At 44.1% G+C, this 24,137-nt stretch overlaps 1 protein-coding gene across 2 annotated transcripts in view; it reads right to left on the bottom strand.

Moving 5' to 3' along the window:
- Window positions 1–323: 323 nt before the first annotated feature.
- LOC112242185 (zinc finger protein 2-like) overlaps window positions 324–24,137 on the bottom strand; it is a 61,204-nt gene continuing 37,390 nt past the window's right edge. The window contains exons 1-3 of one of the 2 annotated variants that reach the window (XM_042317780.1): window positions 11,470–11,743; window positions 3,404–3,603; window positions 324–3,008 (exon numbers count right to left, since the gene is read on the bottom strand). In XM_042317780.1, the coding sequence (XP_042173714.1) occupies window positions 1,333–3,008; window positions 3,404–3,587 (1,860 nt within the window). In that variant the 5' untranslated portion in view covers window positions 3,588–3,603; window positions 11,470–11,743 and the 3' untranslated portion in view covers window positions 324–1,332. Of the gene's footprint in view, window positions 3,009–3,403; window positions 3,604–11,469; window positions 11,744–24,137 lie in introns of those variants that run through there. The other variant, XM_042317781.1, reaches the window with a different exon arrangement.

Here is a 24,137-nt window from a genome sequence, read left to right as displayed (position 1 = left end):
CCTGGTTTACAATGAGACATGTATTGTTAACGTAAACCAATCAGGCTTTAGGCCTGGGAATAGCACTATTACAGCCTGGTTTACAATGAGACATGTATTGTTAACGTAAACCAATCAGGCTTTAGGCCTGGGAATAGCACTATTACAGCCTGGTTTACAATGAGACATGTATTGTTAACGTAAACCAATCAGGCTTTAGGCCTGGGAATAGCACTATTACAGCCTGGTTTACAATGAGACATGTATTGTTAACGTAAACCAATCAGGCTTTAGGCCTGGGAATAGCACTATTACAGCCTGGTTTACAATGAGACATGTATTGTTAACGTAAACCAATCAGGCTTTAGGCCTGGGAATAGCACTATTACAGCCTGGTTTACAATGAGACATGTATTGTTAACGTAAACCAATCAGGCTTTAGGCCTGGGAATAGCACTATTACAGCAACCACTATAGTTGTTAACGATCTTGTCTCGATCTCATCTAAATACGGATGACACTATTACGTTACGGAATTACCCCGACTGCTGACCTGGCTGTGACAAAGGCTACAGTCTGATTTTACAGTTGTGCAGGAAAACCCTTTTTTAAAACTCAAACCCCGTTCATGGGGTTGGTTAACTCTAGAGACTCCATTGGTGTCTACAGAGTTCGGTAGATCAGCATTTGGTTTCCTTGTGCCGTGCGTGTGTCGAATAATCTACAATGCATTTTAAAATTGGAGGAATTGGTGCCTCTAGGGCATTTCAGACAGTTGTTATGGGACCTTGTTGCGAAAGAATGTCTGTTTTTTTATGATTGTGTTTTACTTTGTGTCATGTTGTGTATAACACTGTGTATATTCTGTTTATGAATGGGTAGTTGCATGTGTTTATTGTGTATTAATGTGTATTGTGGTGCTATACAGGCCTCATCTGGAAAAGAGACCTCGGTCTCAGTAATGACTCCCTGTCAAAATAAAGGTCAGATTTATACACTCTAGCACATTAGGCGGTGGTGGTATTCAAGTTGAGTTCATTTGTGAACTTCCAATTCACTCAGAAGTAAAAGAAGATAGCCCTAAATGGTGCAGTCCATGACACCATTGCAAGGATAGGTGTGAATATCAATACCTATAGTTAGCTTATATATCCTCACTTCACGTTTATTTCACATCACTCTCCTCTCCCTCAACTTCTCTCTCTTCTTGGACAATCACATTGAAAGCACAGGCAGGCTTCCCTCCAATGGATATTCTCTCATGACTTCTTAGACTTCTTAGCTGAGTGAATCCCTCTCCACACCGAGCACATTGGTAAGGCTTCTCTCCACTGTGTGATCTCTGATGATTCTTTAGGTCTCCTGCAAAGCGAAAATTATTTCCGCAAAGTGAGCAGTGGTAAGGTTTCTCCCTGTATGAATTCTCTGATGATCTCTAAGACTTCCTGAATGATTGAAGCTCTTCCCACATGTGGTGCAGTGGTAAGGCTTCTCTCCACTATGTACTCTTTCGTGTCTCTTAAGGTTTACTTTCTCACTGAAACTCCTCCCACATTGGGAGCAGAGGAAAGGTTTCTCTCCAGTGTGTACTCTTTGATGATTCTTAAGATTACTTGAGGAACTGAAAATCTTTCCACATTGAGGACAGGGGTAACGACCCCGATCAGGCAATCTTGATGTATCTGGGTCAACTACACCACTGTTGTTGTTGTCCTCTTCAACTTCTCTAATTTTCTTCCCATCCTCCTCTTCTTTGACAATCACATTGAAAGTACAGTCACCATCCTCCTCTTTGACAATCACATTGAAAGTAGAGGGAGACGTCTCTCCAATATGTATTTTCTGATGACTTTTAAGACTTTTTAGTTGAGGGAATCCCTCCCCACACTGAGAGCAGCGGTAAGGCTTCTCTCCACAGTGTGATCTCTGATGATTCTTTAGGTTTCCAGCAAAACAAAAACTATTTCCACACAGAGAGCAACGGTAAGGCTTCTCCCCTGTATGTATTCTCTGATGTTTCTTAAGGTTTCCTGGCTGACTAAAACTCTTCTGACAAAGAGAGCAGTGGTAAGGCTTCTCCCCTGTATGTACTCTTTGATGTTCCTTAAGACTTCCAGAACGATTGAAGCTTTTCCCACACTGGGTGCAGTGATATGGCTTCTCCCCACTATGTACCTTCTCATGTCTCGTGAGGTTGAATTTTTCACGGAAACTCTTCCCACATGTGGCACAGTGAAATGGTTTCTCTCGAGTGTGTACTCTTTGATGATTCTTTAGTTTACCTGAGGAACGGAAACTCTTCCCACACTGATGACAGGGGAATCGACCACGACCAGATAGTCTTGATGTATCTGGGTCAACTAGACCACTAGGTTCCTGCTCTTCCTTAACTTCTCTCTTTACCGTCTCATCAATTTCCTTTTCATCCTCCTCCTCTTTGACAATCACATTGAAAGTACTGGCAGACTTCTCTCCACTGTGCGATCTCTGATGAGTCTTCAGGTCTCCTGCTCGACTGAAATACTTCCCACAAAGAGAGCAGTGGTGAGGCTTCTCTCCACTGTGCGATCTCTGATGAGTCTTCAGGTCTCCTGCTCGACTGAAACCTTTTTCACATTGGGAGCAGTGGTAAGGTTTCTCTCCATTGTGAACTCTTTGATGATTCTTTAGATTACCTGAGGAACTGAAACTCTTTCCACATTGAGGACAGGGGTAACGACCACGAAGTCTTGATGTATCTGGGTCAACTATACCACTAGTTTCCTTCTCTTCCTCAACTCCTCTCTTTTCCTTCTCATCCTCCTCCTCTTTGACAATCACATTGAGAGTACAGTCACCGTCCTCCTCTTTGACAATCACATTGAAAATACAGGTAGGCTTCTCTCCACTGTGCGATCTCTGATGAGTCTTCAGGTCTCCTGCTCGACTGAAACACTTCTCACATTGAGGACAGGGGTAACTCCCACAACCAGGCAGTCTTGATGCTGTGGAACTGGGCTCGTTGACCGAGTCTGGGTTGGGGATCTCTCCTGTAAGAAAATGAACAGATATAGGGTAAGAAACAGACAGAGGAACAAAGTATTTTATCATAATGCAGGATTCAACATTAATTAGGATTAACAGTGTATTGAAAGAAATACTTTTGCAAGGGGCTTGTTGCATTGCACATAAATAATGCCGCCATTGTCAAAATACAGTGCATTGCGCAATGGTCGGTAGACATTTTTTTACACATACAGAAGCCTGAGGGTTATACTACAAAGCAGAATCAATGAGTTAGCCTGCTAACTTCCTTAAATATTCTGAATTAACATTTTATTCAACAACCAAAAGCATATGTTTACATTTCTTAATGAACCAGAAAATCAATGCTTATTTTGGGTTGTTTACCTCTGAACCAGAGAGGATGTTAGCCTGAATTTACCTGAGTCAACAGAGGCCCTGTCCTCCTCCCGCTCATTGATTTCTCTCTCCTCGCCCTCCTCCTTTACAATCACATTGAGTTCCACTGTTTGACTGCAGTACCCCAGGTTCACTGACAGCAACTCTGGACCCTGCTGTGAGCTTCTCTGGGCTGGAACACCACAACCAGAACCTGGTTCAGACATGGTAGGTTGGGTAGATCTAAAAAAAATAAAAAAATAAAAAGAGGCGACCAAAAGAGTTCAGGGTGATTTTCACAAACCTAGATCGTGGTATAGCTCCAGAAAAGACAACAAAAATGTATCTAAGTGGGCCTCCCGGGTGGCGCAGTGGTTAAGGGCGCTGTACTGCAGCGCCAGCTGTGCCACCAGAGACTCTGGGTTCGCGCCCAGGCTCTGTCGTAGCCGGCCGCGACCAGGAGGTCTGTGGAGCGATGCACAATTGGCCTAGCGTCGTATTATCGATATTATCGCTTGCACAGTGCTCCTTCGGATGTTTAAAGCTTGGGAAATCTTTTTGTATCCAAATCCATCTTTAAACTTCTTCACAACAGTATCTCAGACCTGCCTGGTGTGTTCCTTGTTCTTCATGATGCTCTCTGCGCTTTTAACGGACCTCTGAGACTATCACAGTGCAGGTGCATTTATACGGAGACTTGATTACACACAGGTGGATTGTATTTATCATCATTAGTCATTTAGGTCAACATTGGATCATTCAGAGATCCTCACTGAACTTCTGGAGAGAGTTTGCTGCACTGAAAGTAAAGGGGCTGAATAATTTTGCACGCCCAATTTTTCAGATTTTGATTTGTTAAACAAGTTTGAAATATCCAATAAATGTCGTTCCACTTCATGATTGTGTCCCACTTGTTGATTCTTCACAAAAAAATACAGTTTTATATCTTTATGTTTGAAGCCTGAAATGTGGCAAAAGGTCGCAAAGTTCAAGGGGGCCGAATACTTTCGCAAGGCACTGTAAAACACACACTTTCACACTGTACATACAGTACCAGTCAAAAGTTTGGACACACCTACTCATTCAAGGGGTTTTTCTTTCTTTATTCTACATTGTATAATAATAGTGAAGACATCAAAACTATGAAATAACTCATATGGAAACATGTAGTAACCAAAGAAAGTGTCAAACAAATCAAAATGTATTTTATATTTGAGATTCTTCAAAGTAGCCACCCTTTGCCTTGATGACAGCTTTGTATACTCTTGGCATTCTCTCAACCAGCTTCATGAGGTAGTCACCTGGAATGCATTTCAATTAACATGTGTGCATTGTTAAAAGTTCATTTGTGGAATTTATTTCCTTCTTCATGCGTTTGAGCCAATCAGTAGAGTTGTGACAAGGTAGGGGTGGTATACAGACGATAGCCCTGTTTGGTAAAAGACCAAGTCGATATTATGGCAAGAACAGCTCAAATAAGCAAAGAGAAACGACAGTCCTGAAGGTCAGTCAATACGGACCATTTCAAGAACTTTGAACGTTTCTTCAAGTGCACAAAAACCATCAGGCGCAATGATGAAACTGGCTCTCATGAGGAACACCACAGGAACGGAAGACCCAGAGTTTCCCCTGTTGCAGAGGACAAGTTCATTAGAGTTAACTGCACCGCAGATTGCAGCCCAAATAAATGCTTCACCGAGTTCAAGTAACAGACACAACTCAACATCAACTGTTCAGAGGAGACTGCGTGGAATCAGGCCTTCATGGTCGAATTGTTGCAAAGAAACCACTACTAAAAGACACCAATAAGAAGAGACTTGCTTGGGCCAAGAAACATGAGCAATGGACATTAGACCGGTGGAAATCTGTCCTTTGTTCTGATGAGTCCAAATTCTTGGTTCCAACCACCGTGTCTTTGACACGCAGAGTAGGTGAACGGATGATCTCCGCATGTGTGGTTCTCACTGTGACGCATGGAGGTGGTGGTGTGATGGTGCTTTGCTGGTGACACTGTCTGTGATTTATTTTGAATTCAACGCACATTTAACCAGCATTGCTACCACAGCATTCTGCAGCGACATGCCATCCCATCTGGTTTGAGCTTAGTCCCACTATCATCTGTTTTTCAACAGGACAATGACCCAACACACCTCCAGGCTGTGTAAGAGCTATTTGACCAAGAAGGAGAGTGATGGAATGCTGCATCAGATGACCTGGCTTCCACAACCACTCAACCCAACTGAGATGGTTTGGGATGAGCTGGACTGCAGAGTGAAGGAAAAGCAGCCAACAAGTGCTCAGCATATGGGGGAACTCCTTGAAGACCATTGGAAAAGCATTCGTTTAACACTTTTTGAGTTACTACATGATTCCATGTGCCAGTTTATAGTTTGTCTTCACTACTAAAAATAGTAAAAAATAAAGAAAAACCTTTGAAGGAGTAGGTCTGTGTAAACCTTTGAAGGAGTAGGTCTGTGTAAACCTTTGAAGGAGTAGGTCTGTGTAAACCTTTGAAGGAGTAGGTCTGTGTAAACCTTTGAAGGAGTAGGTCTGTGTAAACCTTTGAAGGTTCTGTAGGTCTGTGTTCCACTTTGAAGGAGTATCTATGTAAACCTTTGAAGGAGTAGGTCTGTGTAAACCAAAATACATGCATATATTACCTCAACTACCTCAGGTCTGTTAATCTGATTATCCAATAGTCATGTAAACACCTTACTCTGCTTATCTTAAAATCGGTATACGGTCAAAAATCAAAGCAAGCATCAACGCCCCATTAAAACAAGGTTTTCTGAGCCTTTCAGACTATAGGACATGTAGCATAAAACACCGGGACTCCAGCAAATTGTATTTAAAAATCGGGATTCCAGCTAATTGTATTTAAAAATCTGGGACTTTCCAGCTAATTGTATTTAAAAATCGGGATTCCAGCTAATTGTATTTAAAAATCGGAATTCCAGCTAATTGTATTTGAAATCGAAATTCCAGCTAATTGAATTTGTAATCGGGATTCCAGCTAATTGTATTTGAAATCGAAATTCCAGCTAATTGAATTTGTAATCGGGATTCCAGCTAATTGCATTTGAAATCGAAATTCCAGCTGATTGCATTTGATCTGCACATGTGCTGGCAACAGCAAAGCGAGCCTCCCTGTTAAATGCAAAGTGAAGTCAGAACAACTGAATGTATTATAACTGTCTTATAACATTTTGTTTGTGAAAACTATTTCTATGTCCGAACTCAGAATCAAATGTGCTTAAAAAAATTTTTTAAATAACATGATCGCTGTGGTAGAACATTTATTTTGAGTTGTAATCTTCTGCATTTATCAGAGTGCCATCGGGTAGCCGGATTTCAGATGTTTCCATGGAAACGGGATTATTATTAGAGAAACCGCTCTTCTTGCAAAGCACATTTTAATCAAACTATTATATTAAATCTGACTATCCATGTCACCATGTCACCTCACACAGACAGACTTGGTAACGCTACGCCTTGTATTTGATTGTTTTACTATTCTCATTTTACTTTTTAACTCTGCATTGTTGAGAAAGGGCTCGTCAGTCAGCATTTCACTGTAAAGTCTACCCCTGTGACAAAACAAGGGGAAAGGGGGGGTACCTCGTCAGTCAGCATTTCACTGTAAAGTCTACCCCTGTGACAAAACAAGGGGAAAGGGGGGTACCTCGTCAGTCAGCATTTCACTGTAAAGTCTACCCCTGTGACAAAACAAGGGGAAAGGGGGTACCTCGTCAGTCAGCATTTCACTGTAAAGTCTACCCCTGTGACAAAACAAGGGGAAAGGGGGTACCTCGTCAGTCAGCATTTCACTGTAAAGTCTACCCCTGTGACAAAACAAGGGGAAAGGGGGTACGTCAGTCAGCATTTCACTGTAAAGTCTACCCCTGTGACAAAACAAGGGGAAAGGGGTACCTCGTCAGTCAGCATTTCACTGTAAAGTCTACTCGTCAGTCAGCATTTCACTGTAAAGTCTACCCCTGTGACAAAACAAGGGGAAAGGGGGTACCTCCAGCATTTCACTGTAAAGTCTACCCTGTGACAAAACAAGTCAGTCAGCATTTACAACTGAAATGTGTCTACCCCTTTGACAAAACAAGGGAATCAGAGAGGTGTGGGGCATTTCACTGTAAAGTCTACCCCTGTGAAAAACAAGGGGAAAGGGGGTGTATTTAACCCCTGTGAATCAGAGAGGTGTGGGGGGCTGTATTTAACCCCTGTGAATCAGAGAGGTGTGGGGGGCTGTATTTAACCCCTGTGAATCAGAGAGGTGTGGGGGGGGGGTACTGTATTTAACCCCTGTGAATCAGAGGGGAAAGGGGGGCTGTATTTAACCCCTGTGAATCAGAGAGGTGTGGGGGGCTGTATTTAACCCCTGTGAATCAGAGAGGTGTGGGGGGCTGTATTTAACCCCTGTGAATCAGAGAGGTGTGGGGGGCTGTATTTAACCCCTGTGAATCAGAGAGGTGTTGGGGGGGCTGTATTTAACCCCTGTGAATCAGAGAGGTGTGGGGGGCTGTATTTAACCCCCCTGTGAATCAGAGAGGTGTGGGGGGGGAAAGGGGGGTACTGTATTTAACCCCTGTGACTGTGATCAGAGAGGTGTGGGGGGCTGTATTTAACCCCTGTGAATCAGAGAGGTGTGGGGGGCTGTATTTAACCCCTGTGAATCAGAGAGGTGTGGGGGGCTGTATTTAACCCCTGTGAATCAGAGAGGTGTGGGGGGCTGTATTTAACCCCTGTGAATCAGAGAGGTGTGGGGGGCTGTATTTAACCCCTGTGAATCAGAGAGGTGTGGGGGGCTGTATTTAACCCCTGTGAATCAGAGAGGTGTGGGGGGCTGTATTTAACCCCTGTGAATCAGAGAGGTGTGGGGGGCTGTATTTAACCCCTGTGAATCAGAGAGGTGTGGGGGGCTGTATTTAACCCCTGTGAATTTAACCCTGTGAATCAGAGGGTGTGGGGGGCTGTATTTAACCCCTGTGAATCAGAGAGGTGTGGGGGGCTGTATTTAACCCCTGTGAATCAGAGAGGTGTGGGGGCTGTATTTAACCCCTGTGAATCAGAGAGGTGTGGGGGGGGGGGCTGTATTTAACCCCTGTGAATCAGAGAGGTGTGGGGGGCTGTATTTAACCCCTGTGAATCAGAGAGGTGTGGGGGGCTGTATTTAACCCCTGTGAATCAGAGAGGTGTGGGGGGCTGTATTTAACCCCTGTGAATCAGAGGTGTGGGGGGCTGTATTTAACCCCTGTGAATCAGAGAGGTGTGGGGGGCTGTATTTAACCCCTGTGAATCAGAGAGGTGTGGGGGGCTGTATTTAACCCCTGTGAATCAGAGAGGTGTGGGGGGGGCTGTATTTAACCCCTGTGAATCAGAGAGGTGTGGGGACTGTATTTAACCCCTGTGAATCAGAGAGGTGTGGGGGCTGCCATAATCGACATCCACGTCTTCGGCGCCCGGTAGAACAGTGGGTTAAACTGCCAGGGGCAGAACGACAGATGTTTTTCCTTATCAGCTCGGGGATTCGATCCAGCAACTTGGGCTCGTAAGTAAGTATCACATTGTAAAAGTCTACACCGGTGACAAAACATCTGATTTGATATAAAATTGTCAATAGAAGAAAATTGTTTTTTCCCCCGTTTTTCTCTCCCCAATTCTAAATAAAATCAGCGACTCAGGCGACATCCACGTCTTCAATAACTTTCAGTTCTCTTCATGGAACGTCTTTATTCCATGAAGAGAATAATGATATTATCTTTTAGAGTCACTGTGAAACAATCAATTAGTACCCTTCTCTCGTATCCGTTATCAAACTAATGATCTTCAGCCGGAACAAGTCAGTCATCTGCTTCCCATAGTCAGAGCTAGCGATATATGCCAGCTCATGAATTTCCAGAATAGGTGTATTTGCATTAGCGACGCTATCTGCTACTCCCGGCTACTTCTTATCGTTGCCAACTTCACAACGTCACTGTCCGTTCACACTGTCACCGAGTTTACACCCAGAGAAGTGTCGCTGTTCATTTTGCAGCCCTTAAAGAGTAGCCAATCCAAGTAGATTTTTTATATTGGACACGTACATTCTGTCTTGTATGCTATGGACTTTAGTGAGTAGGCTGGACCCTGGTTTTATTAGACACAATCGATTATGTACGGTGCAGTATTTATGTCCATTATGACAACCAAGTGGATTAAAGCTGATTGGCCACTCTTTAAGGGCCGCAAAATGAGCAGCGATGCTCCTGGGGGTGTAAACTCAGTGGACTTGGAGACTAGAAGTGTTCCTGGGGGTGTAAACTCAGTGGACTTGGAGACTTGAAGTGTTCCTGACTAGAATGGACCTTTTACTGCAGCACAATGTACACAAGATAAGAGTACACACACAAACAACGTTGTTGACCATTTAGGATTGAAATAAACAAATACATTCCACAATATCTTATAGAAATACTTGTTATCAAACAAAGAATAATTACAAGGATAAAATACATGGATAATTCTGCACTAATTATTAATTTACAAAGTATTCACACAGAGAGGAAGTGGAAGAGAGAGGCCCAGCTAGGGTGCAAATCTGTATCCGTCCAGCAGGTGGTGTTTTCCCCCCAGTTGTTTGGCTAAGCAACCGGTTTTTGTATGAAGTCAATGAGAGTGTGTCGAATTCGGTCAACAAAAAAAATGATTATTTGCGACACAAGGTTTATTTGATCTAATTAGAAGTTTTGTAATGTTTAAGTCGTTACGAGTGTACTGATATAAGTAGGACACTATACTGGAGTTGTCCCAAGATGGTAGTAAATGGCGGTAGCATACAATCTCTCCATTGAATACAGGCGGTTGACGTCAACAACCCTCATCAAATCTTTTTTTTAAAGGATTACAATAATGAGATGTATCCACCAATTCACAGAAAGGATAGGAGAGCTAGGGGAGCTAGACAGCCCACCGTGCCGCTTTGTGGACAACCACTCCCATTACTAGAGTGGAGAGACATGCATCTTGTCAGTTTATTCATAATAACGGGACTCTTATTCTGAAGGATTCCAAAACATCTATGACCCAGAAGTACTTCGTTATTCTTGCCTGTGTCACAGCTGTATCATTATGATGGAAAACCGAATTTTGCTTCTTAGGTCGACATTCCGTATTAATTTGCTTGAAAATATTATGGAAAAAGGGTTATGCCTTGATCACACCAACAGAATTATTGCACAAAAAGGTACACAGCGTCATCTGGATATGTGTGCAGCATTCACATTCTGCTACCATTTCTGTCGAGACGTCTATGCATACAGTTTGACACATATGTTCAATAAATTCAACATAAATCACCAAACAGAACGCACTGCCTCTGCAAATCAATGCTGCAAGGCAAACGCCGTGCCAGTTGGATAGGAAATTACTTTTATTTAACCTTTAACGAGGCAAGCCAGTTAAGAACAAAGTATTATATTTACAATGAAGGCCTACCCTGGCCAAACCCTAACGATGCTGGGCCAATTGTGCGCCACCCTATGGGACTCCCGATCACGGCCGGTTGTGATACAGCCTGGAATCGAACCAGGGTCTGTAGTGACGCCTTTAGCACTGAGATGCAGTGCCTTAGATCGCTGCGCCACTCGGGAGTACCAAAACGCAATAATACTGTCGGTATGATCGAGGCGTTAGCTGTTTGCATAAACCTGTAGCCGGGTAGTTTAGCAACGGTTAGTCCAGCTAATTTGGCTAGCTACCTAGATAGCTAAACCAAATATTTTGTAACCAACCTTTCAATCTGTGGCTAAACAAATGAGCAGCCGGTTAGCTAATTCCTTGGTACAGTCATTTTACTGAAGATGAGTCGACAGCTGGCTAACTATTAAATAAAAGTCACACTTCAACCGTGACCCTGAAATAAAGTTAGCATGTTAGCTAGCTAGCTACACAAACGGGTTTTGACGGGAGATGTGTTGCTAACTGGCTAACAGCTAACTAGCTGGGGAACAACAAAACCAGGCCGCGGAAACCAGTGCGGTTTCATCCTGGAATGTGTTGGTTTACAGACCGTGTTACAAGCATCATTAAAACAAACAATAATCATTAGCAATCGGTTACCTGGAACTGATTTCCTGTTTGGCTGAAAATAACTTGAGGATATGGTGAGGTCTCAAGCAGGGGGAAAATGTGTCCACTTTCCGAGTGAGTTTGGTCTGGATTATGAGAGGCGGCAGGAAATGTTCGTGAGCGTCGTATCAGCGTACTCATTGTGCATGTTTTACCGGCCTCTCTTGTTCAAGCCTATACCTAGGATATTATACAGCATTAACTCAACCAGACTCGAAGGTAAACTTCAACATGTCTTTACTCCGTCACTGAAATAAACCCCACATTCCTGTGGTGACGTCATATGTCAGCACGTCACATCAATACGCGACATTCCCCTTTACTTGGACATGAACTTTAACGTCAACCTGACATTTTTTAAAAATGTATTTTATTTAACTAGGCAAGTCAGTTAAGAACAAAATTCTTATTTATAATGATGGCCTACCCCCGGGCCAAACCCTAACCCGGATGATGCTGGGCCTCTCTGACATACAGTCTTGGCCAAAAGTTTTGAGAATGACACAAATATCAATTTTCACAAAGTCTGCTGCCTCAGTTTGTATGATGGCAATTTGCATATACTCCAGAATGTTCTGAAGAGTGATCAGATAAACTGAAATTAATTGCGAAGTCCCTCTTTGCCATGCAAATGAACTGAACCCCCCAAAAAACATTTCCACTGCATTTCAGCCCTGCCACAAAAGGACCAGCTGACATCACGTCAGGGATTCTCTCGTTAACACAGGTGAGTGTTGACGAGGAAAAGGCTGGAGATCACTCCGTCATGCTGATGGAGTTCGAATAACAGACTGGAAGCTTCAAAAGGAGGGTGGTGTTTGGAATCATTGTTCTTCCTCTGTCAGCCATGGTTACCTGCAAGGAAACACATGCCGTCATCATTGCTTTGCACAAAAAGGGCTTCACAGGCAAGAACTTCAAGGAGAGCGGTTCAATTGTTGTGAAGAAGGCTTCAGGGCGCCCAAGAAAGTCCAGCAAGCGCCAGGACCGTCTCCTAAAGTTGATTCAGCTTCGGGATCGGGGCACCACCAGTACAGAGATGCTCAGGAATGGCAGCAGGCAGGTGTGATTGCATCTGCTTGCACAGTGAGGCGAAGACTTTTGGAGGTTGGCCTGGTGTCAAGAAGGGCAGCAAAGAAGCCACTTCTCTCCAGGAAAAACATCAGGGACAGACTGATATTCTGCAAAAGGTACAGGGATTGGACTGCTGAGGACTGGGGTAAAGTAATTTTCTCTGATGAATCCCCTTCAAGATTGTTTGGGGCATCCGGAGAAAAGCTTGTCTGGAGAAGACAAGGTAAGCGCTACCATCAGTCCTGTGTAATGCCAACAGTAAAGCATCCTGAGACCCTACATGTGTGGGGTTGCTTCTCAGCCAAGGGAGTGGGCTCACTCACAAATTTGCCTAAGAACACGGCCATGAATAAAGAATGGTACCAACACATCCTCCGAGAGCAACTACTCCCAACCATCCAGGAACAGTTTTGTGATGAACAATACCTTGTCAGCATGATGGAGCACCTTGCCATAAGGCAAAAGTGATAACTAAGTGGCTCTGGGAACAAAACATCAATATTTTGGGTCCATGTCCAGGAAACTCCCCAGACCTTAATCCCATTGAGAACTTGGTCAATCCTAAAGAGGCGGGTGGACAAACAAAACCCCACAAATTCTGACAAACTCCAAGCATTGATTATCAAAGACTGGGCTGCCATCAGTCAGGATGTGGCCCAGAAGTTCATCGGCAGCATGCCAGGGCAGATTGCAGAGGTCTTGAAAAAGAAGGGTCAACACTGCAAATATTGACTCTTTGCATCAACTTCATGTAATTGTCAATAAAAGCCTTTGACACTTATGAAATGCTTGTAATTATACTTCAGTATTCCATAGTAACATCTGACAAAAATATCTAAAGACACTGAAGCAGCAAACTTTGTGGAAATTAATATTTGTGTCATTCTCAAAACTTTTGGCCACGACTGTACACTGTAGCAGTAACAGATCCATACAGCCTCCATCCTACTAAACTACACTGTAGCAGTTACAGACCCATACAGCCTCCATCCTACTAAACTACACTGTAGTAGTAACAGATCCATACAGCCTCCATCCTACTAAACTACACTGTAGTAGTTACAGACCCATACAGCCTCCATCCTACTAAACTACACTGTAGTAGTAACAGATCCATACAGCCTCCATCCTACTAAACTACACTGTAGCAGTTACAGATGCCTCCATCCTACTAAACTACACTGTAGCAGTTACAGATCCATACAGCCTCCATCCTACTAAACTACACTGTAGTAGTTACAGATGCCTCCATCCTACTAAACTACACTGTAGTAGTTACAGATGCCTCCATCCTACTAAACTACACTGTAGTAGAACAGATGCCTCCATCCTACTAAACTACACTGTAGCAGTTACAGATGCCTCCATCCTACTAAACTACACTGTAGTAGTAACAGATCCATACAGCCTCCATCCTACTAAACTACACTGTAGCAGTTACAGACCCATACAGCCTCCATCCTACTAAACTACACTGTAGCAGTTACAGACCCATACAGCCTCCATCCTACTAAACTACACTGTAGCAGTTACAGACCCATACAGCCTCCATCCTACTAAACTACACTGTAGCAGTTACAGATGCCTCCATCCTACTAAACTACACTGTAGCAGTTACAGACCCATACAGCCTCCATCCTACTAAACTACACTGTAGCAGTTACAGAAGCCTCCATCCTACTAAACTACACTTCCACTACTCTTCCCGAGTTACACTTACACACAGGTGTTTGGAGCATGCTAAGACAGCTAATTGGCACAGGTGGTCACCTCTTGTATTCCATCTGTTTTCCATAAACAAGCGCTGTAACTTGAAGATATGGCCGTATGGGAACAATAACCCTATCAAGGTGTGTATCAATTTAACCTTTTTTTTTTTTTTTTTTTTTTTTTTTTTTTTTTTTTTTGAAAATTATAACGACTGTACACGACAACACTCATTCTTTACCTGTATAGCAACAGTTGTGTTACCAATAAACAACTGAAATCTGTTCAATGTCTTATTTCTGTTCTCCTAATGGATTTTCCTTTTTAAGCCTACTACTAAGAAAAACAAAACAAAACAGTATTATTATTATTTTCTTACCGTAACACAACATTTTGCACCTTTTTCACAACATAATTCAAACATTCAGAGTCTTCACATTAGTCCTTTGTTCTTGTCATTTTTTTTCCAGTTTATGCTTGTTTTATTTACCCCTTAGAGTACAGGATCATTATTTAAATGACTAAGTCTGTTAACTTCTGTGGCAGTTTAATTAGTCTGTGAGGCCTGACTAGCTTGGGTGTCCGTGGTCTTTGTGGTGATCCCGCACATATGGTCTCAGAGTAGGACTCTGTTCCGCAGTCTCTGTCAGTCTCTGGTTTGGACTCTATGTAATGTCTCAGAGTAGGACTCTGTTTCCGCAGTCTCTGTCAGTCTCTGGTTTGGACTCTATGTAATGTCTCAGAGTAGGACTCTGTTTCCGCAGTCTCTGTCAGTCTCTGTCCTTTGGTTGTGGATTTGGCTCCTCAATTCTATAGCTCTTCATGAATGTTGTATTGCTGGAATACCTGGCTCCAGTTGGAGATGGAACAACCACATTTTTTCCCTCTATATTGATCACAGTGTTGAAGGTTGTTCTGAACTTGTCTGTTTTTGTCCTGTTTTAGGAGAACCTGGTCTCCGATGTCCATGTCATGAGTGTTCGGCTCTGCGACAGTTGTCTGCATAGATCTTGGATTTCCCTTTCTGCTCAGCATCATTTTCCCCGGCAGAAGTTCTGGAACTGGGAGGACAGGTACTGTGGTCCACAATCTGATGGGATTGTTCATGGGAGACCATGACGACTGAAAATAGTCTCCAGACTATCAATCACCTTTTTTTTCCTGTGGTAGTAGATTGCATGATATCATATTCATAATATCTGCTGTAATAGTCTACAACTACTAGTACTGAGTGTCCTGTTGGTAGTGGACCCAATAGGTCAGTTGGTGACGTCCTGCCGCGGCCCTTCAGGTAGCTCTGTGGGTCTCGGAGGTTCTGGCACGTCTGGTCGTGCTACAATCAGACAACCATGGCAGGACTTGGCGTGTCTCTCTGCAGCCTTGTACAATGTCTGGCCATCGTGCTTTACCCATGACATGTAGTTTTGTGACTACAATGCCCCACCATCGTGCTTATCCATGACATGTATTTTGTGACCAATGACGTGCTTATCCATGACGTGTAGTTTTGTGACTACAATTCCCACATCGTCCCATGACATGTGTTTTGTGACTACAATGCCCACATGTCCCTGGTGATCTAAGGCTACAGCCGTCACACAAAGCCCACGTGGCAAAACAATGCCTGTTCCCCTTAGGAATGTCGGATTATACACAGTTCATTTTCTACAGGCCTGGCATGTCTCATAACACCCACTCTGCAGAGCATTTCTCAGCTCTATTGGCTCTTTGTCTGTAGCTGATGCTTCCTCCACTTCCCTTGTGGTCTCATTGCATTTGGAGATGGTTTCACAGCCACAAATCTCACGCTCTCCTCTGCTCCGTGTATGTGTGTGTGTGTGTGTGTGTGTGTGTGTGTGTGTGTGTGTGTGTGTGTGTGTGTGTGTGTGTGTGTGTGTTTGTCTGTGTGTGTGTGTGTGTGTGTGTTTGTCTCTGTGTGTGTGTGTGTGTGTGTGTGTGTGTGTGTGTGTGTGTGTGTGTTGTGTGTGTGTGTTTGTCTCTGTGTGTGTGTGTGTGTGTGTGTGTGTGTCTCTGTGTGTGTGTGTGTTTGTTTGTCTCTGTGTGTGTGTGTGTGTGTGTGTCTCTGTGTGTGTGTGTGTGTGTGTGAGAGAGTCTTTCACTGCAGTCTCTTCAATTAGACGAGACAGAGGGTCAGCCATGTTGTTCCCCCCCCTGATATGTGGACAACACAAAAGTCCTATTGTTGGAGTCTCAGCACCCCACCATTCGATAGGAGCGCACGGCTTTGAGCGAGAGGACTGTCAATAGCCTCTAACGCCTTATGATCAGTCACTGGATCAAACTCCTGCCGTATACAAATGGCTGAAGCCTTTCACAAGGCCAAACCAACACAAAGGGGCCTGACGCTCACTTTGTGAATATCTGCGTTCAGACTCCTGCTCACACTCCGTGCTTCTACACCTGCATTGCTTGCTTGTTTGGGGTTTTAGGCTGGGTTTCTGTACAGCACTTTGAGATATCAGCTGATGTACGAAGGGCTATATAAATAAATTTGATTTGATTTGACAGAACAGACTGGAACCATTTCTCTGTGTTGTTCTTGCAGGATCAGTGCTCCTATAGGCCCTCTGGTTTTTGTGGGAGTGTCTTTGTCAAAGTATGCGAGAGTGTCGACGGCTTCAGACGGTTCCTCTTTAAAATGACTGGAATGCCTTCTTCTTCTTCTTCTTCTGTTTCCTGTTCCGTAGTGGGGAACTAGAAAGACACAAACCTCTGTTGTCGTCTCAGGCTCATCACTCTGCTCTCCACTCTGCTCTCCACTCTGCTCTCCACTCTGCTCTCCTCACTCTGCTCTCCACTCTGCTCTCTGCTCTCCACTCTGCTCTCCACTCTGCTCATCACTCTGCTCTCCACTCTGCTCACCACTCTGCTCTCCACTCTGCTCACTCTGCTCCACTCTGCTCTCCACTCTGCTCTCCACTCTGCTCTCCACTCTGCTCTCCACTCTGCTCTCCACTCTGCTCTCCACTCTGCTCTCCACTCTGCTCACCACTCTGCTCTCCACTCTGCTCTCCACTCTGCTCATCACTCTGCTCTCCACTCTGCTCTCCACTCTGCTCTCCACTCTGCTCTCCACTCTGCTCTCCACTCTGCTCTCCACTCTGCTCACCACTCTGCTCTCCACTCTGCTCTCCACTCTGCTCTCCACTCTGCTCTCCACTCTGCTCTCCACTCTGCTCTCCACTCTGCTCTCCACTCTGCTCTCCACTCTGCTCTCCACTCTGCTCTCCACTCTGCTCTCCACTCTGCTCTCCACTCTGCTCTCCACTCTGCTCTCCCACTCTGCTCTCCACTCTGCTCACACTCTGCTCACTGCTCTCCACTGCTCACTCACTCTGCTCACCACTCTGCTCACCACTCTGCTCACCACTCTGCTCACCACTCTGCTCTCCACTCTGCTCTCCACTCTGCTCTCCACTCTGCTCACCACTCTGCTCTCCACTCTGCTCATCACTCTGCTCACCACTCTGCTCACCACTCTGCTCACCACTCTGCTCTCCACTCTGCTCACCACTCTGCTCTCCACTCTGCTCTCCACTCTGCTCTCCACTCTGCTCTCCACTCTGCTCACCACTCTGCTCTCACTCTTTCAGCTGTGGGCTCATTTAAAACACCCATTTGCCCCCATGTTGAACTGACATTTCTCTGAGCTGAGAGTCAGCTCACAGTCAGCCTATTGAGGACAGTCAGCCTATTGAGGACAGTCAGCCTATTGAGGACAGTCAGCCTATTGAGGACAGTCAGCCTATTGAGGACAGCATTCTAGCCCCGCTGGTCCTTCGTCTGGGACGTGGACAATGATGTCATCCGATATGTTCTCCTAACCCCTCGATGCCTGCCAGTTGCTGTTGCGACGTCACGTTGATACGTTCTCGCTCTCCGATGGAACTCCAGAGTCTTTTATATCTGTATATCCCATTATGCACTGCAAACGTCGTTATGTCTGGGGTTCGCTCCAGGTGATGATTTAAGCCCCATTTAAGATCCAGTTTACTGAACGTGACAGTCAACCCATTCATTCCTTGCTAAAGTTCATCCACTGTAAGGATTGGGTATCTGCCAGGTATGATCGCTGTGTTCGCTTCTCTCATGTCCAGACAGTCTTATATCGCCATCCGGCTTTGGCACTAAAACTACCAGATTCACCATATTGGCACGAACACTACCAGATTCACCATATTGGCACGAACACTACCAGATTCACCATATTGGCACGAACACTACCAGATTCACTCAGGGTGTGGACACCATCCACTCTCTCCATTAAATCCATGTTTTGTCGTTCCTTATCCTTAAGGTCTGTGCTATTGGTCCACAGCTTCTCTCAGACATAAAGGTCTGTGCTATTGGTCCACAGCTTCTCTCAGACATAAAGGTCTGTGCTATTGGTCCACAGCTTCTCTCAGACATAAAGGTCTGTGCTATTTGTCCACAGCTTCTCTCAGACATAAAGGTCTGTGCTATTGGTCCACAGCTTCTCTCAGACATAAAGGTCTGTGCTATTGGTCCACAGCTTTTCTCAGGTGGAATGGAACACGCCTAAAGGTCTGTGCTATTGGTCCACAGCTTCTCTCAGGTGGAATGGAACACGCCTAAAGGTCTGTGCTATTGGTTCACAGCTTCTCTCAGACATAAAGGTCTGTGCTATTGGTCCACAGCTTCTCTCAGGAGGAATGGAACAAGCCTAAAGGTCTGTGCTATTGGTCCACAGCTTCTCTCAGGTGGAATGGAACACGCCTAAAGGTCTGTGCTATTGGTTCACAGCTTCTCTCAGGTGGAATGGAACATAAAGGTCTGTGCTATTGGTCCACAGCTTTTCTCAGGTGGAATGGAACACGCCTAAAGGTCTGTGCTATTGGTCCACAGCTTCTCTCAGGTGGAATGGAACACGCCTAAAGGTCTGTGCTATTGGTTCACAGCTTCTCTCAGACATAAAGGTCTGTGCTATTGGTCCACAGCTTCTCTCAGGAGGAATGGAACAAGCCTAAAGGTCTGTGCTATTGGTCCACAGCTTCTCTCAGGTGGAATGGAACACGCCTAAAGGTCTGTGCTATTGGTTCACAGCTTCTCTCAGACATAAAGGTCTGTGCTATTGGTCCACAGCTTCTCTCAGGTGGAATGGAACACGCCTAAAGGTTTGTGCTAGGGGTTTGTGCCCCTTCAACATGTAGGTTGATCTCCCCCCTTCAACATGTAGGTTGATCTCCCCTTCAACATGTAGGTTGATCTGCTATCAACATGCTTGATCTCTCCCCCTTCAACATGTAGGTTGATCTCCTCCCACTTCTCCTAAACATGTAGGTTGATCTGGAACACGCCTGTAGGTTTCTGCTTCAACATGTAGGTTGATCTCCCCCTTCAACATGTAGGTTGATCTCCCCTTCAACATGTAGGTTGATCTCCCCCCTTCAACATGTAGGTTGATCTGCTATCAACATGTAGGTTGATCTCCCCCTTCAACATGTAGGTTGATCTCCTCCCCTTCAACATGTAGGTTGATCTCTCCCCCTTCAACATGTAGGTTGATCTCTCCCCTTCAACATGTAGGTTGATCTCCCCCTTCAACATGTAGGTTGATCTCCCCCTTCAACATGTAGGTTGATCTCCCCCCTTCAACATGTAGGTTGATCTCCCCCTTCAACATGTAGGTTGATCTCCCCCTTCAACATGTAGGTTGATCTCCTACCCCTTCAACATGTAGGTTGATCTCCTACCCCTTCAACATGTAGGTTGATCTCCCCCCTTCAACATGTAGGTTGATCTCCCCCTTCAACATGTAGGTTGATCTCCCCCCTTCAACATGTAGGTTGATCTCCCCCTTCAACATGTAGGTTGATCTCCCCCCATCAACATGTAGGTTGATCTCCCCCTTCAACATGTAGGTTGATCTCCCCCCTTCAACATGTAGGTTGATCTCCCCCTTCAACATGTAGGTTGATCTCCCCCCTTCCACATGTAGGTTGATCTCTCCCCCTTCAACATGTAGGTTGATCTCTCCCCCTTCAACATGTAGGTTGATCTCCCCCTTCAAACAACCTGGGTTACTGCTGTTTTATCTGCGTCTTTACATCTGGCACGGCTGCTATGTCAACACCCCAATTTAATGTCAGTCTCTTTACCTAGCAACAGCTCTCCACGTCCACATTTCACAGTGAACTCAGCCTGCGCTTGCCTAGCTTTATTTGGCATGTGAAAAAACACTTTTACTGGTGATGCCTCACGTGATGAGTATGCATACGGCTGTTTATCAGTCAGTGATGAGTATGCATACAGCTGTTTATCAGTCAGTGATGAGTATGCATATAGCTGTTTATCAGTCAGTGATGAGTATGCATACAGCTGTTTATCAGTCAGTGATGAGTATGCATACAGCTGTTTATCAGTCAGTGATGAGTATGCATATAGCTGTTTATCAGTCAGTGATGAGTATGCATATAGCTGTTTATCAGTCAGTGATGAGTATGCATACAGCTGTTTATCAGTCAGTGATGAGTATGCATACAGCTGTTTATCAGTCAGTGATGAGTAGGCATACAGCTGTTTATCAGTCAGTGATGAGTATGCATATAGCTGTTTATCAGTCAGTGATGAGTATGCATACAGCTGTTTATCAGTCAGTGATGAGTATGCATATAGCTGTTTATCAGTCAGTGATGAGTATGCATATAGCTGTTTATCAGTCAGTGATGAGTATGCATATAGCTGTTTATCAGTCAGTGATGAGTATGCATACAGCTGTTTATCAGTCAGTGATGAGTATGCATACAGCTGTTTATCAGTCAGTGATGAGTATGCATATAGCTGTTTATCAGTCAGTGGTGAGTATGCATATAGCTGTTTATCAGTCAGTGATGAGTATGCATATAGCTGTTTATCAGTCAGTGGTGAGTATGCATATAGCTGTTTATCAGTCAGTGATGAGTATGCATATAGCTGTTTATCAGTCAGTGATGAGTATGCATATAGCTGTTTATCAGTCAGTGATGAGTATGCATATAGCTGTTTATCAGTCAGTGATGAGTATGCATATAGCTGTTTATCAGTCAGTGATGAGTATGCATATAGCTGTTTATCAGTCAGTGATGAGTATGCATATAGCTGTTTATCAGTCAGTGATGAGTATGCATACAGCTGTTTATCAGTCAGTGATGAGTATGCATATAGCTGTTTATCAGTCGGTGATGAGTATGCATATAGCTGTTTATCAGTCAGTGATGAGTATGCATATAGCTGTTTATCAGTCAGTGATGAGTATGCAAATAGCTGTTTATCAGTCAGTGATGAACGGCACCTGATTATCTTGGCTTTCAACATTTCCCATGTGCTCTCATCTACAATGTTACTCGTGATTTGCCATGTGCTCTCATCTACTATGTTACTCATGATTTCCCATGTGCTCTCATCTACTATGTTACTCATGATTTCCCATGTGCTCTCATCTACAATGTTACTTGTGATTTCCCATGTGCTCTCATCTACTATGTTACTCATGATTTCCCATGTGCTCTCATCTACTGTTACTCGTGATTCCCCATGTGCTCTCATCTACTATGTTACTCGTGATTTCCCATGTGCTCTCATCTACTATGTTACTCGTGATTCCCCATGTGCTCTCATCTACTATGTTACTCGTGATTCCCCATGTGCTCTCATCTACTATGTTACTCGTGGCCCCCGGAGTCAATTAACATGAATAAACTGACTCCTCCCACTGAGAAGGTGATCCTGTCTGAGGTACAGTTCTCACCTACAGAGACTTCAGAAAGTACTTCATTACACATTTTGTTGTGTTACAGCCTGAAATTAAAATGTGAATATTTTTGTCCCTCACCCATCTACACACCAATACCCCATAATGACACAGTGAAAACGTGTTTATAGAAATGTTTTGCGATTTTTTTAAATTGAAAATTAAGTTACAGAAATAACTCATTTTACATAAGTGTTCACATCCTTGAGTCAATAACACCATTGAGTAAATACTTTTGTAGAAGCACCTTTGGCTGTGATTACAGCTTTGAGTCATCTTGGGTATGTCTGTATCAGCTTCGAGTCATCTTGGGTATGTCTGGATCAGCTTTGAGTCATCTTGGGTATGTCTGTATCAGCTTTGAGTCATCTTGGGTATGTCTGTATCAGCTTTGAGTCATCTTGGGTATGTCTGTATCAGCTTTGAGTCATCTTGGGTATGTCTGGATCAGCTTTGAGTCATCTTGGGTATGTCTGTATCAGCTTTGTACATCTGGATTTGGGGATTTTCTCCCATTCTTCCTTGCAGCTTTTTTCAAGCTCTGTTGAGTTAGATGAGGAGCAGTAGTGAACAGCAATCTTCAAGTCTTTCCACAGATTTTCAATGGGATTCAAGGCTGGGCTTTAGCTGGGCCACTCAAGGACTTTCACATTCTTGTTCTGAAGTCATTCCAGCGTTGCTTTGGCTGTGTGCTTGGGGTCATTGTCCTGTTGGAAAGTCATCTTCACCCCAGTCTAAGGTCGTTTGCACTCTGAAGCATGTTCTCATTAAGGATTTGTCTTTATTTGGCTTAGAGCTTTTCCCCACAAAAAAAAATGTATAAATTGGTCGACCGAGAGTCGTCTGTTTTTTTTTACCAATCTGTAAATGGTCGAAATGTTTAAACGTGTATTTTTCCATATGTGTTTGAATAAAAATCAACTATATGCACTGAGCTTGTCTGATGCTTTAAGCGCACCATTTGATGAAATAATTAAGACAAACAAATGACTGAAGAGGGAGCCCGATGGCCACACTGTGTTAAAAAGAAATGAAAGCAAGTGCTTGTGTGACAGGCGCACGTTGTCTCTCTCTCTTCCCTACTGCAGTGAACAGGCCCCACACCACAGTGTTTATCTCTGTTGTCTCTCTCTCCTCCCTACTACAGTGAACAGGCCCCACACCACAGTGTTTATCTCTGTTGTCTCTCTCTCCTCCCTACTACAGTGAACAGGCCCCACACCACAGTAAGTGTTTATCTCTGTCTCTCTCCTCCCTACTGCAGTGAACAGGCCCCACACCACAGTGTTTATCTCTGTTGTCTCTCTCTCCTCCCTACTACAGTGAACAGGCCCCACACCACAGTGTTTATCTCTGTTGTCTCTCTCTCCTCCCTACTACAGTGAACAGGCCCCACACCACAGTGTTTATCTCTGTCTCTCTCTCCTCCCTACTGCAGTGAACAGGCCCCACACCACAGTGTTTATCTCTGTCTCTCTCCTCCCAGGCCCCACTGTTGTCTCTCTCTCCTCCCTACAGTGAACAGGCCCCACCACACCACAGTGTTTATCTCTCTCTCCTCCCTACTGCAGTGAACAGGCCCCACACCACAGTGTTTATCTCTGTCTCCTCCCTACTGCAGTGAACAGGCCCCACACCACAGTGTTTATCTCTGTCTCCTCCCTACTGCAGTGAACAGGCCCCACACCACAGTGTTTATCTCCGCTGTCCATGCTGAAGCTGCACCATAATTACACCCATTGTTGTTTCTTACTTGTTTCTCTGACTCAAAAAGTCTGTTACCAAAATACATAATTTGTTTCGGAAAAACATTCCCTACTGTTGGAGGAAACTATAGTTGAAATTATTAATTATGTATACATTTAAATTAGAACCATTTATTTTAATACTATTATGTGGTGGTATGAAATGTATGGGTTTTTAGTAAAACTAGGAATGAAAATGTAGTTAAAACAAATGAATTGTCTGTACCTTGCGGGTTTAAGGAAGAGGGATGGTATATATTTTCAGACAGATAAGAATGTTCTTTGATGTTCCATTAGTGGAGAAGAGTATATCTTTTAGACAGACTGGAATGTTTGTTTTATGAGGGGAGTAGAAGACAATC

The sequence above is a fragment of the Oncorhynchus tshawytscha genome, unplaced genomic scaffold, assembly GCF_018296145.1.
Source record: "Oncorhynchus tshawytscha isolate Ot180627B unplaced genomic scaffold, Otsh_v2.0 Un_contig_11018_pilon_pilon, whole genome shotgun sequence".
Taxonomy (NCBI): domain Eukaryota; kingdom Metazoa; phylum Chordata; class Actinopteri; order Salmoniformes; family Salmonidae; genus Oncorhynchus; species Oncorhynchus tshawytscha.
Note: the sequence above shows the minus strand (reverse complement) of the source record. Positions and strands in the feature narration are given on the sequence as shown.